This window comes from Haemaphysalis longicornis, unplaced genomic scaffold (assembly GCF_048455015.1).
Source record: "Haemaphysalis longicornis isolate Haplotype H1 unplaced genomic scaffold, Haemaphysalis longicornis Haplotype H1 scaffold_2, whole genome shotgun sequence".
NCBI classification, from domain to species: domain Eukaryota; kingdom Metazoa; phylum Arthropoda; class Arachnida; order Ixodida; family Ixodidae; genus Haemaphysalis; species Haemaphysalis longicornis.
Window position 1 is genome coordinate 70,944,112 of NW_027526295.1, and position 13,855 is coordinate 70,957,966.

The 13,855-nt window shown below is 47.1% G+C and overlaps 1 protein-coding gene across 1 annotated transcript in view; it reads left to right on the plus strand.

Annotated features, from left to right (window-relative positions):
• LOC144168049 (patched domain-containing protein 3-like) overlaps positions 1–13,548 on the plus strand; it is a 37,984-nt gene extending 24,436 nt beyond the window's left edge. The window contains exon 2 of the mRNA XM_077697136.1: positions 13,412–13,548. Within this exon, the coding sequence (XP_077553262.1) occupies positions 13,412–13,548 (137 nt within the window). The remainder of the gene's footprint in view (positions 1–13,411) is intronic.
• The last annotated feature ends 307 nt before the right edge of the window (positions 13,549–13,855 follow it).

Sequence of the window (13,855 nt, forward strand, 5' to 3'; positions counted from 1 at the left end):
ACGAGAACACTGCGCCCAGCGTTCGTGGCGGGATCTCCCGTGTGCTGTTATCTTCACATGAGTTCGCGACTGAAGTGGAGAGTACAGACGCCGGGTTCGCGAAGCCGGTTGCCTCGGATTCTGGCCCGTGTTAACGCGGTCCACTTTGGGAAAGATGTCAAAGGCTGCGGACGAAACGATCCGGGCCTGCCAGTAATGGAGAACTTTCAGCGGCAAGTTGGGAAATGCATGTGAGGTGGAACAGCCGGGTGTCTGACGAAGGGAAAGGGGCCGCAAGTTCTGTTGTTTCTCCAGCCTTGCGGTACTAGTGCAAGCTGCCACTTTTTTTTTTCTTTCTGAAGGGGGCGGAAGTTGGAGGGGGGGGGGGGGGGCTGTCAGACGCCCTCCCCGTCTGCAGCCGCATGTCTCTGGGTGTTAAGTTCCGGCATACTGATTAGCCAGCACCCTGAACCGGAGAAAAATGTTTAGCAGAACATCTGTCTTCGAAGTTGCTTGAATCGGGGCGTCTAGTAAGTTCTTGCTTCTCTCTGCTCCTGTGACGCGTAAGAATGATGAGGCTTATCAGGCCGCTTATATCTGTCGCGCTCTAATCGTGGTTACCTTTTTGTCGGTCGCTTAGTCCTGACGACGATCGCTTTTGCACGCATGCTTCGGTTCGGGTATTCGAACTGCTCCGGTGTGGCGCATACCGCTGGCAGCAACAAATTCGCAAGACGCAGTTGGGCCATCGCCAACAAAACGAAGTAAAATAAAAGAAACGAAGCATACACTCCATTCATTATGCCATACGAGCATTTAGCAACGAAGGCCACTGACACTCCGACATATTTTCATAAGCCTTGATGGACCTGGAAGGTCCAACCTCCTAACAAATGCCATAAATCCCGTCCTGAAGGGGCTTTATTTATACTTCACGTGCGCTATTCCATGTTCAAACTGGCCAAATCCGGATCGTCCCGTTTGGTGCAAATTTCGGAGCTTTTCAAGATCGAGCAGGCTCGTCACCATAAGAGCAAACGGAAGGTCGTCTTCGATTTAATACGAAAGCGTTTTCTGTGTGTATATTAAACAAGGACGCCCTGTGAGGTATAACACAAATGCCGCGCGAAACTTGAACAGGAGCCACAGTAAAGCTATGTTCACGGTTGCTTTTGCTTTGCAAGGCCGAACCATTTTTGTGGAGAAAAGAAAACAAGAAGAGGAAGCGCGGCTTCTTGTACAGCCGAATAAAGCGACTGACCTTGTTGATATTTCCGGGTCATGGAGGGTGGAGGAGAGAGCTGGAAAAGGAATTACAAATCACGTAATTAATCTCCAGACGTGTACAAGTGAGAAATGGTGCGGGAGCGCTCCGTAAATTGTCGCTTACATGTCTGCAGTTAACACGGGCGTGCGGTAACTCAAAATTAATGTAACGGCTGGGTAACGTCCTTGCTTCGACTTTAGCACACATGACTTTGTCATGCATATGGCAGAGTTTATAGGGGCCAAGAAGACAAAAGGAAACTTTGGCTCATTCGAAAGATTGCCTCGTTACAATAACACTGACACCACTTTCAACGCAACCTTCACTAAAACAAGCTATATAATTAGGAAAAAAGAGTATGGGCATGCAAACCACAGGCGCATACTAGAACCTATTACTTATTATGTGCCGCTGTGTGATTGGCTACGGCCGTCAAGCGCAAACGCAAGTTAGGAATGCCTTATAAGGTTGCAGAAGGAGCTTTCTTCACTTAAATTTAGTGCGCATTATTTTTATAGCAGCAAGAACGGTGGGGTAACCCATGGAAGTTACGAACGATTGCTTACTGCGCGCACTATGCCGGTTATAGCTGCACAGCCGCCCGGCGCGTTGAACTTCCACTGGCCAACTGCATAAGCGACATTCTCTTCTCTGACTCTGTTTGATTGATTGGTTGCGGGGTTTAACGCGCCGACGCAACGGAGGCGTTGAGGCGCGCCGTAGTGGAGGGCTCCGGATTAGTTTTGACCACCTGGGGATCCTTAACGTGCGCCGAAATCTCGTATACACACGGGCGTTTTTGCTTTTCGCCTCCATCAGAAAAGCGGCCGCCGCGGCCGGGTAATCGAACCCGCGACCTCGTGCTCAGCAGCGCAACGCCTTAGCCACTGAGCCAGCGCGGCGGGTTTGTCGAGCATACCCCGCGGTTTATGTAACCGTTTCTATAAACCGTAACAAAAGTTAGCCATGTACAACACCGGTCAAAAACAAAGCGAGTGTGGACATCGGTTCTTTGCAGTATCGTGGCGCCATCTAGGAGGACTGGCGGTAAACAAGGTGTTTCGCTGTTCGATGGAGCCCTAGTCAATTTACTAACGTTCGCTTACGCACCTGCCCTGGACACGTCATTCCATACGTAAAGAAACACACGATTCAGCGAGAGCATAGAAATTTTGCCTTAAAATATTTAATTTCTTAGTGAACAAAGCATCGTTTGCTCCAGGCCAAGCGCTGCAGCACTATTAAACACTAAATCTTTAGAATAAAACAAACTGGTATTTTATCGTCTTGTATTTTGTCTTCATTTTGTTAGGGTTAGTGAGGTTGGGAAGACACTACGGGTCGTGCATCAGCAGCAGCCGGTTCGTCTCGCTAGGAACAACAAGGCGTGATTCATCGCCCCAGCTTTGAATGGCGTGTTTTGTGTTATCTCGGGAACTGTGCTTGTGTGTCTGTTTCCATTTGAGGACAGGTACGTATTAGCAGCCGTAGATTCACCTGAGTGACTCTTGAGGAAAATGACTGCAGCGCGAAGTTCCTTGAGTGCATAGCTCTTGTGCGTGAGCCTGGCCCTTTGCATGAAACGGGAATGGTAAGTGCCTTGCCATGAATTGAAGAACTTGGTCTGTAATGCGCCGGCTTTGGCAGCCAGGCAAGCATTTTAAAGGTGGATAATTACAGGGCAGGCTTGTTCGGGCATTTCAAGGAAGCATTCAGGACTTCGTGCTGGTTTAAGGCGGCTTGCAGGACAAGTGCGTGTGGAAAACGTGTGCGTGAAGTGACACGTACGAGGTGTGCCAAGGAGACGGAAGGACAATGAAATACAGCTGCCAGGATATTTCTAATAACAAAGGCGTATCAGTATTAATGCCCCTAGGCACGCCCTAGGCACACGACGCGCACTTTGACGCACTTCCGACGCAAAAGTGTCTTCGGCTGCCAAGTTAGGCTAGAATTTTTTTTGCTTCCTTATCGCGGGATCTATAGTCGGTATATTTAGCCTTTAGAAACACTGGAAAGCCAGGTCCTGGAAGTTATTTTTCTTTCACAAGCCCTGCGCTGCGCTTAGATATCGTCTAGAAAAACTACACCGCCTTTGTACAGCGTTTTTTTTTCTCTCTCGCCGAGCTGATATGTTTCGTCTAGGAACACTATGTGCTTGGACACCTGGCGAGCCGCTTTTGATATTATATTATATTTTTTTCGCGGTGTATACAAGCAGCTACACAAACGACCTTGCTTTGTTAAACTTCGTGTTTACAACAAAGTAAATTGAGTCCGTAGTTAATTGTGGAGGGTATTTATCGCTCGTTTACAGCAATGCGCGCCGTTTATTGACGTACAGAGATGTCCGGTAGCAACATGCCTTGCAGCTGTACGGGTAATTATTTTAGACGCCGCTATAGTGACGCGAAACCTACGTCGGTGGATTGCCTGAGTATCGGATCCCGGCAAAATCATGGCAGGAAGCCACGTTGTTGTGCACAGTCCCGAACTTGTCACAACAATTTTTCTCTGGAGAGTAAGAAAATATCTGGCTGCAATTGACTCTCGACCATTTTACATTTGATGGAATCGTTAAGGGAAACGTGACAGGAATCTCCGTTCTCCCTGTGATGCGCACACTGAACGTAAACGGTTCGCTTAGCGTCACAAGACCACGCAAGCCAACGTGGGTGCCCGAGAGAATTAGTGCTGAAACACACGCTAGACAGTTATAAAAGGGCGCGGTGTCGTTTATAGCCTTTGCACCCTTTCGTTCATCTTTATTGTGGGTTGGAAGCTTTGCTCCGCGTGGCGTGGGAATGGAGTGGTGAACTTGCGTAGCCTTCGTAAATCTTAGGCAGAGTAGCTCACTTGTAAACCTTTCTACGGTTAAGTTCAGTCACCAAATAGAGTTCCTCCACTACAGGTCTAAAGTGTAAAGGCTAGTATGGTGTAATTTCTCATGATGGTGCCGCTCTTCGTGGGATCACACCTCGTTACGTCGCGCCATGCTCTGTCACCCAAAACGGTGGCGCTACGGGACTGCAGGCATGAGGAAAGGCTGCACTGGTTTCCTCAGAGTAAACGTGACCCAGCTTACATAAGCTCATGTTACGTATGTGGATTGCGTTTACCTACTTTCATCGTTGTTGGTTAACATTGAAGAGAAGCGAAGACGTCGTTCTAGCATTCGCGAGTCACCCATGAGGCAGCGTGGTCGGTCATCTTTAATGGTTAGTTTTTCTCCTTCGGAATCCATTATATTTAGCAGGAAACAACAGCTGCTAATGCCACAGAGTGTGCGGGCTAGCGGCCTGCTGACGCTGGCTAGTTTATATGTAGGAGAAATTTGCAAAGAAAAAGAACTGTTCATTAGAAAACAGCTGTCAGCTTCACTGCCTTTACAATCCGACCACCGAAATTAGCGAGAACTCGCCCAAACTGAGAACTCGCCCAAACTGATCTGATACCAATTTACAGCAAAAGAAATAACAGAACAAACCAGTCTCTAGCCTTTGACAAAGGGTGCGTGAGAGCGTGGCGGACGCTATGCCATCCGCACAACGCACGCACGGCCTCGGAGGCTTTCCATGCGCCTCGTTCCCACTTTCGGCAGGACTCACCACCTTTCCTCCCGGCCTGATACGAAATTCGAAGTTGGACTCACTTGGAAAGTACGTGCCGTGCAAGTTTCCTTGTAGTCTTGGGTTTCGGCACAGGTTAGAACCATCCTGTTTTTTTTTTCTCGTACGCAACGGCACCACGGTTCGTCTTTCCGCAAGCTTCTACGGAAAATGTGAATGCGCCATCGCTGATTAACTGAACGCCCTATATCGCTTGCCAGCGTAGGCCGTGTTGGAAACGGCACCGGTTCCTGCTGATACGGCAAATGCATATGAACTAATGGCACGTAATGCACCTTTAGTCCTCACTTATTAATCTACTGTTGGTTCAAGGAAATTAAGGATGCTAGCCCTGACATTTTGCATTAGGTATGCTATTTCAAATGCCTTAATTTACCTCTCTATAACACCAGTCGAGATCACAGCAGTCGAGAACTGGGTTAGTTTGTGTACATTTTTAATGACGGAACAGCCCAAAAATGATGCGATAAAGAGAAGACAACAAGGGAACGCTCGTGTAGTTGTCTTCTTTTTGTCCCGTCAAGTTGGGGCGGTTCTATCATTATTGTTATTGGAGATACTGGCAGCATTGTATTATTTTAGGTTGCTCTGTATTGTTGCGGGGTCTGGTCGCCGTTTATTCATCGAATCCAACCCTATTCAAACATTGCGAAGGTAATATGTTTTGTTTTGAATGCGATTCTGGTTACAGTCGACCATACACTGTGATGTTATTTCTTTGTACTCACTGCGATGGTGTAACATCGTTGTAGTTTTAGCCTAAACTGCATCAGAAGACTGCTCAAAGCGCGAAAAGAAACAAAATCCTTGAACGCTTCATCCACTGTGTTTTCGCGGCACATCAATTTAGAAAAAAACCTGTGAACAAAATTCATTAAACTCTAGTCGTTCAAAAGTCTTGCAAGGGCTGGTTAGTGTTTTAACATTTTGAAACGGCCTAATGATGTCGTGGAACATTTGGAATACCTTGGTTCGATTATTCTCGCTATTGCTAAGTGGACTTTGGAAATGAATCTACCAGCAGTTATCACACCTTTTTTCGGAATTTGTTTTTTTTTTAAAGCTGTAAATGGCGAGTGGTTGATTACAGATGATAAGTTGTTACTGGGAATGAAATTTTCCAACGGAGAATATCGAAGACAGCGTTCAAAGCAGACAAGTAAGGAAAACTCTTGCCATAGCTAGTGCAGAAACTTTTACAGAAATGAAGTTCTTTCCATTCTTGGTCTGCGACATTTTTAGCGGTTATATTGTCAAATCCACTTCAAAGAAAGAATGGTATGTCAAATATTTTTCAGACAACACAAATGATACAACCAGTCCCGTCATTTGAATTTATTTATTTTATTTATTTTATTTAATACATACTGCGGACCCTAAGGGGTCCAAGCAGGAAGGGCACGTGACGCATACCACAAAAGTAATGACGTACATCATACGAAAATGACGCTTTGTTTTACACGCTACAATACACTTCGTTATGTAACAACAATGCGTTTCGTCAAACGTCAAAACGTCAAATATCAAAACGTCAAACATGTCAAATAAAATACCACTTTCAATTTCAAAATTTCTGCTTCAATTTGTCGATAACGCCTACGGTTGGAAGGCGTAAACCATGCCTAATATGAGAATTATGCGAAATATTCATAGTGTTGTCCTTGAAAAAGCAAGTGTAGTCTTTTGGGGGCCTGGAGAGATTAATCAATGGGGCTTGCTATTTCCTCGCATTGTTTGGATTCAACCCGGTAATAAAAAAAACACGCAGAACTGGAATTCGTATGGGGCATGTAGGTAAATTGCTAGGACCTCAAAGTTTAGAAGCGCAGGCGAGTTGTAAATGAAAAAAAAAAAAGAACGCTAATTGCATCTTCGACGTGCCAGTTCTGACGAATGTCCCTGCCCCGTCTACGGGCGTGCCATAAACGCGAGTGAATGATAGACTGTTTTCTAATTTCTGCACGCCCCTCTCATTAAGCTTCAGAATCTCGCTATCGGAAATGCAGCGCGAAAGATCGACAGATCTGCGTCTGGTACTGGGGTGTGTTTTCCCTTTCGAATTCACGGACGTTGCTGTGAGCGAGGTTTGAGCCTGCATATTACAGCGATGCAGGCGGCTACGAGTGCACGGAAAGATTATATCGAAGTGTTTACGCCTACGTCTGGGAGGTTATCCGCCATTGACGTGGACTCCGGGTGCGTTGAAGCGAAGCATAATGTGGCAGATATGGTCTCGCGGAGCTCCCGTCCTTCGTGAAGGATTGCGGTCGCCTTAATGACCAGCAATCAGTCGTTTTTGCTTCACCGTGTGGGCGTGTTATCTGATGTGCACCCGAAGCTCAGTGAAAACGAGTAAGACACAAAGATGAATCGCCTTAGGTTCACTGGTGGGCTGGTTTCCACGTTACTGGTGGTGGCCTTGCATTTCGTGTTTCTCAGGCACTTTCACATGGAGCCACTGTGTCACGGCCATTGTTCGCACAGTGCTAATTATCCGGCCCACCGCGGTGTTGTGTGGCGTCGGTCAATCTTGTTGCTTGTTTTTGATGCAGATAAGATCGAAAGCGCCCTTTGGGAAGTGGCCATGACGAGTGGCCATGATTCTCATCGCGTTAAGTGATCGATTGGCTCAGCTTCGCTTCGTTCATTTCTCGCTGTATATTTATCCCGCGTTTCCCAGAATATTCGTTTCATTCATTTCGCCTCGCCTTCCTAACCTTCTTTTTTTTCGCTCACCTATACGAAGTTTACCGTATTTTCCCGGTTCTAACGCGCCCCCGATCGTAACGCGCAGCAAAGTTTACTGATGAACATTCGAAAAAAAAAAATATTTGACGCATGTTCGATCAGGCGCGCTGATGGAAAAGACATGAAATCACATACCTGAGAGAGGACATTTCATGTGACGGACGCAACTGTGTCAGCAAAGTTTTTTGTGCTTCATAAACTTTCTTATACAGCTCCTGATTGCATTAAAACTAAGGCGGGTAACATTAAAAGCGAATTTGGTTTTGAGCTCGACTGTAACGCGCACGGAAATGTTTAGGCTACTTTTAGCGAAAAAGGGTGCGTGTTAGAATCATACAAATACGGTAAATCAGACTATTAAAGGGACAGCGAGCTGATTTTTGTGGAGTGTATGTCCTCAAGCTCGTATGAAAGCCAGCGTTTTATGTAGCGTGGCGACCACAAGTGATTTCGAAATAATTCGGCAGAAATATTTTAGTTTGGCACTAAACCTTCCAAAACTTCTGAACGGTAACGCCACGTAGTGTTTAAGCGTGACACTACCGCTCGTACGCAGACAGCTTTGTTTCGGTTTAAATATGTGATTAAAATACCTGGGAAGAAGTTCTTAAATGCCACCTTTCATCTCACGCACTGCTAAAAGTATGTTGTAAAAAAGAAGGCGCGCGGTTTTCTTTCGTTTCGTTTCGGTAAGATACGTTTCGCATTCGTTTCGGTAGGATACGTAAGGCGGATGGATATAAAAATTCGGTTTTCAAAAGTTCTATGGTCCTATCAAGAAAACCTTTTTAGTTTCAAGGTGTTTTACACGATGCCCTTTCATCAGCGATAACGAGCGTAGACTTCAGAAAAATCCTTGGTTTTCCCTTTCAAAAAACAAGTTTTTATAGCAACACAAGAGAAAACGCTGTCTTGACTGTCATAATGTAATGAAAACGCTAAGCAAGTCATTATAGAATGACTTGCGTAGGTTTGACAACCTTAACACCAAGCCTCAGTGGCTATCCCACACAGTATTTGCATCCGCAATTCAAAAACGCCGTTGAAATTCCACTTGAGCCTTTCCACATTCCACATGTATCCTTTGGCGGCGCATTGGGAATCTCGGTCAAACTTCGGCTGCATGCTAGACAAGACACTAGACAAGCTCTGCAGTGCTGCAGACGTGTCTGTAGTATAGCAGAGCCTGTCTATCAAATGTTAGCCTTGAGCCTTCTGGCACATAGACGGCGCCATGTTTGGCTTAAGACTCCGTCGAGAACGCTTGCCGTACCGCCAGTTGTATAAGTAAGTATGACGGCATACTGAGGGTGGGCGCATAAAAAATCAACACTAGAGACGAGCCGTACACAATACCAGAGCTTCGGGGTTCTTGTCAAAGTACTTGTCTCATGGCATTATTTTTTTGTTCGATTTCACTTTTATCGACCTTCGACATATGTCTCCATGAAACATCAGAACAAGCTCCATTGCCAGCTCTACAAAGACTTTGTTTCTCATGGCCTAGAGTTTTGGGCTTCATGTCGCTGACAGAATTAATTTCCCGCCGAAATTCACAGTAGCAAACTTATCACCCTCGTGCTAAGGAATAATAGAAGTCGAGTACTATGGTCGAAGATAATGTTGGAATGTTGCGATCGATGCATTCCTGAGCGCCTTTGATTTGTAGTGTGGCTCGTTCTGCATAGGTTTCTCGAAAAAGGGTGTAAATATGACGATCCTTGCTTGCATTTGCACTCTAAAACGTAGTTAATGCGAAATAACATAGAGGCTACGGTCAGACAAACCATCGAGATTCTCAGGCTCGATTGCTGCAGTGGGTTTGGCGTTCACCCTGCCTCCACAAGTGCGTCCATCCTCTTCACCGCAAGACGTCGCGACCTGCGTGGCACCCTCGGCCAATCAGACGGTGCTCGTCAATCGTGCGAAACCTCGATCTTGGCGACCAGTTTGAGCAGGGTAACTGGCACGATCGCGAAAGAGGTGCTTTCGTCCTCGACTCTTCACGATAGAGGCGCGCCGCGGAACACCCTGCAAGCGCGACTTGCCCGCGGTGAGGGTTCGGCAAACAGCGGCGGTGTCAAGGTTCCACCTCGCTCGAACTCTGCAGTGAGTGCCGCGTAGACCACTTAGCTGGCCGGATGGGTAGATGGCGGGATTTGTGCACAAGGGCATTGCAGGTGTGTTAGCCGCTGACGGAGCGCACGGCCAGCACTTCTCATTCTCGTATAAGACGTACGAAAGCTTTCCGAAAGCCTCATGTGCGCACGTTAGGGGGGCTGGAAAACCACTAGGCGTAAATCACGTGTTTTCGGTACCATACGATCGTGTACAGGATGTTAGAGAGATATTTTTCGTGGATGTTACTTCCTCGGGGGCCACCGTGCAAATATCTTGGTTGTGCTTTCGTAACCCACTGGCCACTGTGTAGGGCGGCCTTAATATGTGTGTCGGTAGTTTTTAAGCTCGTGTGTTCTTAAACGGTCCACACGTTGGCTCGGCGTTTACCTTTTTTTAAAGTAACACAGCTTACTGTATGCGACGTTGTTCCTACTTCTGTGCAAGAAAGGTGTGCCGATCATCACAATTCAAAATTGTGTTTATTAGTACAGGGCTCTGATCCAATGCCATGTTCCTCCCTTGGAGTACGAAACGTAGGATGCTGTGGGCGGCTATGAAGTCGAGGGGGTAGGGGAAAAGTAATTCGACCGTGTATCTGTGTTATGCCACAACTCGAAAGAGCAACACAGAAGAAAATAATTAGAGGCCTTTGCTAGATTAGTGTGTCGCGATGAACACCACGGAGTTGCGGACGCGTAAGCTGAGGATTGTCGACTTCAATCAATCAATCAATCAATCAATCAATCAATCAATCAATCAACCAATCAATCAATCAATCAATCAATCAATCAATCAATCAATCAATCAATCAATCAATCAATCAATCAATCAATCAATCAAGCAATCAATCAAGTCTCAGTGAACCAATAATTCATATCAATCAACCAACACGCCAATAGAACGGTGGGTCGACCGATCACTTTCGGTGAACCGATAAGTGCATCAATGATAGCCTCAGCTCCCATTTGAATTCGCAGAACTGAAGAGTGGCTGTCCCCAGATTTGTATTTCGCTTTGGTATTAATCAGGCTCATATTTAGGCACCGTATACTTTTTCGAAAAATCTTGAAGGTAATCAGAAAACTGCCCGCCGGTATAAGCCTTCGCATCGCACATACTCGTCATAAATAGCTGGCAGCTGTGAATGGCTAAATAAATATCAAAACCTTGAAGGTCATGAGGTGTCTCTACCCCCCAAGGAAAACAACCTGCCCAAGGCCAATAGCCGTAGACACGTACACTGGTATGGCCCATCACCGCGCGGGGTATCGGCCAAGGATAATTACTGCCATCATGCCACGTACCAAGAACACAGGTTCGCTTTGCTTGCTGTGTCGGCCATTTCCCTGCATCACAGTTGATAAAGAATGCACGGCATGGCGTTGACCCCTCGGCGTCATGGGGAGACATGCCTTCATGCTGGCGCAGGAAACAGCGTAGAAACTGCGTTTTCTCCGCGTTTCTCTCCGCCATTTTTAAACGCTTCTCCAAAAATTTCTCCTGACTGTAAACTACGGCAGCTTTTGAATCTCAGTACGGAAAGCAGTCGCAGTTCAGTATCTCCTACCCGTTGGTTCCTACTACCAAGCCGCAATGAACATTTCTCCCGCGTTACGCTGCCTCTGTCGACCTCTTCAAACAATAGCATGTGGTTTGAAGCTAAATGCTCATATCTGTCTCTATGTTTCAAGCACGCGCGTTGTGAGGTACAGAAAATCGGTTGTACAAAAAAAAAGTTGAAGTGTGGTCAAAGCGAGTGAAAGGCGAGAATCACGTGCCAGGAAAGGCAAACAGCCGCTCCAAAGGAAAGCAGGCGCTGCTGCGGCGCGTGCGTTAAGAGCCGCCTTGCGGAGTGAAGACACCGAAGGGGTCGAACGGGAGGCTCCTAGCGATGCGAGCGAGTACAACGATCTTTGGAAGGCGCTGTCGAGGGTGCTGGTCAAGTTAAGACGGGTGCTGCCGCAAAGTTCAACGGAAAGCTCAAAAGCTTATCAACAGAAGGTCAAATAAAGCTTCTACCTTCATATTCTGAGAATATTCGAAGCATCCCAAGTAATTGTTTCACTCAGACGCACTTTCCTTCTGTTTTTCTTTGTTGTTTTGTTCAAATGGCTACGGGCGAGGTGTTTACAAAGGCTTCGATGCGCACAACGGGCATCGAAGGCGTGAGGCCTTGTCGGGGAGAAACATAACCTTGAGTTTGTTTCTTTTTTAGCCCTCTACCAAAAAGGCCCAGCGCCGAACACCATATATGAAGCCGATGTTTTCGCATGCTGGTCAATGTTTCACCGTCATGCATGTACTTGAACGGGGCGTGATCTTGATGCTAATCTGTAGCGGACCGTTAATGTCTTCGGCCTTTCTGCTGCCATGTCCTTTTTTAGCGTATAAATGCAATGGTTCAGATAACCGTTTATGCAGACGATAAATGTTTTCAGAAAGCATTTCACAAGAAATAGTCCAAATATGAGCTGAGGCTTATTTTTGCGCGGTGGACGGAGTTATCGGTGATTAATCTTAGCAGCCCAGCAGTTAGGATCATCACATTACTTTGGGCGAGAATGGAGAGGCAACGGAACGCACCAGAGAGGAACGTCTGTCGGGAATGGTCGTTGGAGAGCTTCAGGGAGGCTGAAGTGCTCCTCTTGTAGCCGAGATGCACGGCTATGCTGTCCTTCGCAAGGCAAGACGTAGAGCTGTTTGCAGACGAGGGACGAACTAAGAGGACGCTAGGGTACACCGAGCGCCCTGTGCGTCCTAGCGTCCCCTTAATTTCTTCGACATTTGTCCGTCATGGTGAACAGTGTATACAAAATTTGCTCACCACCTCGCATGATCCGCTACACTGCTGGCAGAATAAGACTGCACTGACGCATGAGCTACAAATAAAAAAATCACTGGCGCAATTCCCCTCCACTAATTGTCCTTTTAAATGCATAGAATCCCTGCTTACCTTGGTAGGAGTACCCGGGTGACTACCTAAAATTAGTTGTAATTACTTTGGAGGATTGCGCGTACCTACGTGCTTGAAATTGCTTAATATTTTCATACGGCCTTTCCCCTCGTCCACGCTCTGCGCTCTCACGTGGCAACGCAGAGATAGATGTCCGAAGGGAGGTGGGTTTACAAAAGAGACACCGTATAGTCACCGGCATAACTACAGGTTGATGGCGCGCAGCCTGTCCACCCGAAACTCCGACTTCGTCGTCTCTTCGTTTTGTCGGTCATCCATCAGTGTCCTTCAACAGCAGCACATACCCAGATAGGGAGAGATTAGACGTATCTGGATATGCAGCTACGCTTAGTGTCAGTTTCCAGGGAAGCTACTCAGAGTTGGCAACATAACTCCCCGGCCTCAGAAGCCCCGTCCCGATGCTTGTTATGAAGGAGGATCAGCGGTAGGTGGATCGCGGGCGTGGTACGGCTTGAGGCTGCTCACTTGAACAAGCTGAGGTGACGAGTGCACAGACGATGTTGGAGGCACCAGAGGCACAATTCCGTAGGGGACGGGGGTGACGGCACGCTCCATGCGGTGAGGGCAAGTAAATGGGGACATAAGCTTCTCACACAGTCCAACGTGGCGGAAAGAGGTCCACAAAAGAAAATAACCAAGGAGCCCAAAGCAAAGTTTGCATGGTGGGACTTCTGGGATGCTTGTGCTGCCCAGAGCCGTGCGCGGGCAACCTGGCGAGCCAGCTCAGCGTGGGCGATGACGTCACGAGCATACGCAGTGGTCCGCTCAGGCGATCGAAGCAGGAAGCGTGGTGTCGAACGGGAAAGCAGGCTCACGGTCAAAGAGAATGAGGAACCGAGAATATCCAGCAGTGTCGGGCTGGGAGAAATTATATGCAAATGCGACATAAGGTAGTGTAATATCCCAATCCCAACGCGCCGAAGGGCATTGGGATTGGGATATTAATTAAGCGGCTAAGCTGCCATACCCACTCAAATTTTCAGGAAACATTTTGTGTACGCATCCTGCTGATGTTACTGCGATCGCCATGCTGTGCGCTGGCTTTGGACTTTGGCTGAGTTGAAGTCGACTTTGGCTTTGGGCTTTGGCAGTTGGAATTTTAGATTTTGGGATCGTGAAGTTTGGACTGTTTGCATG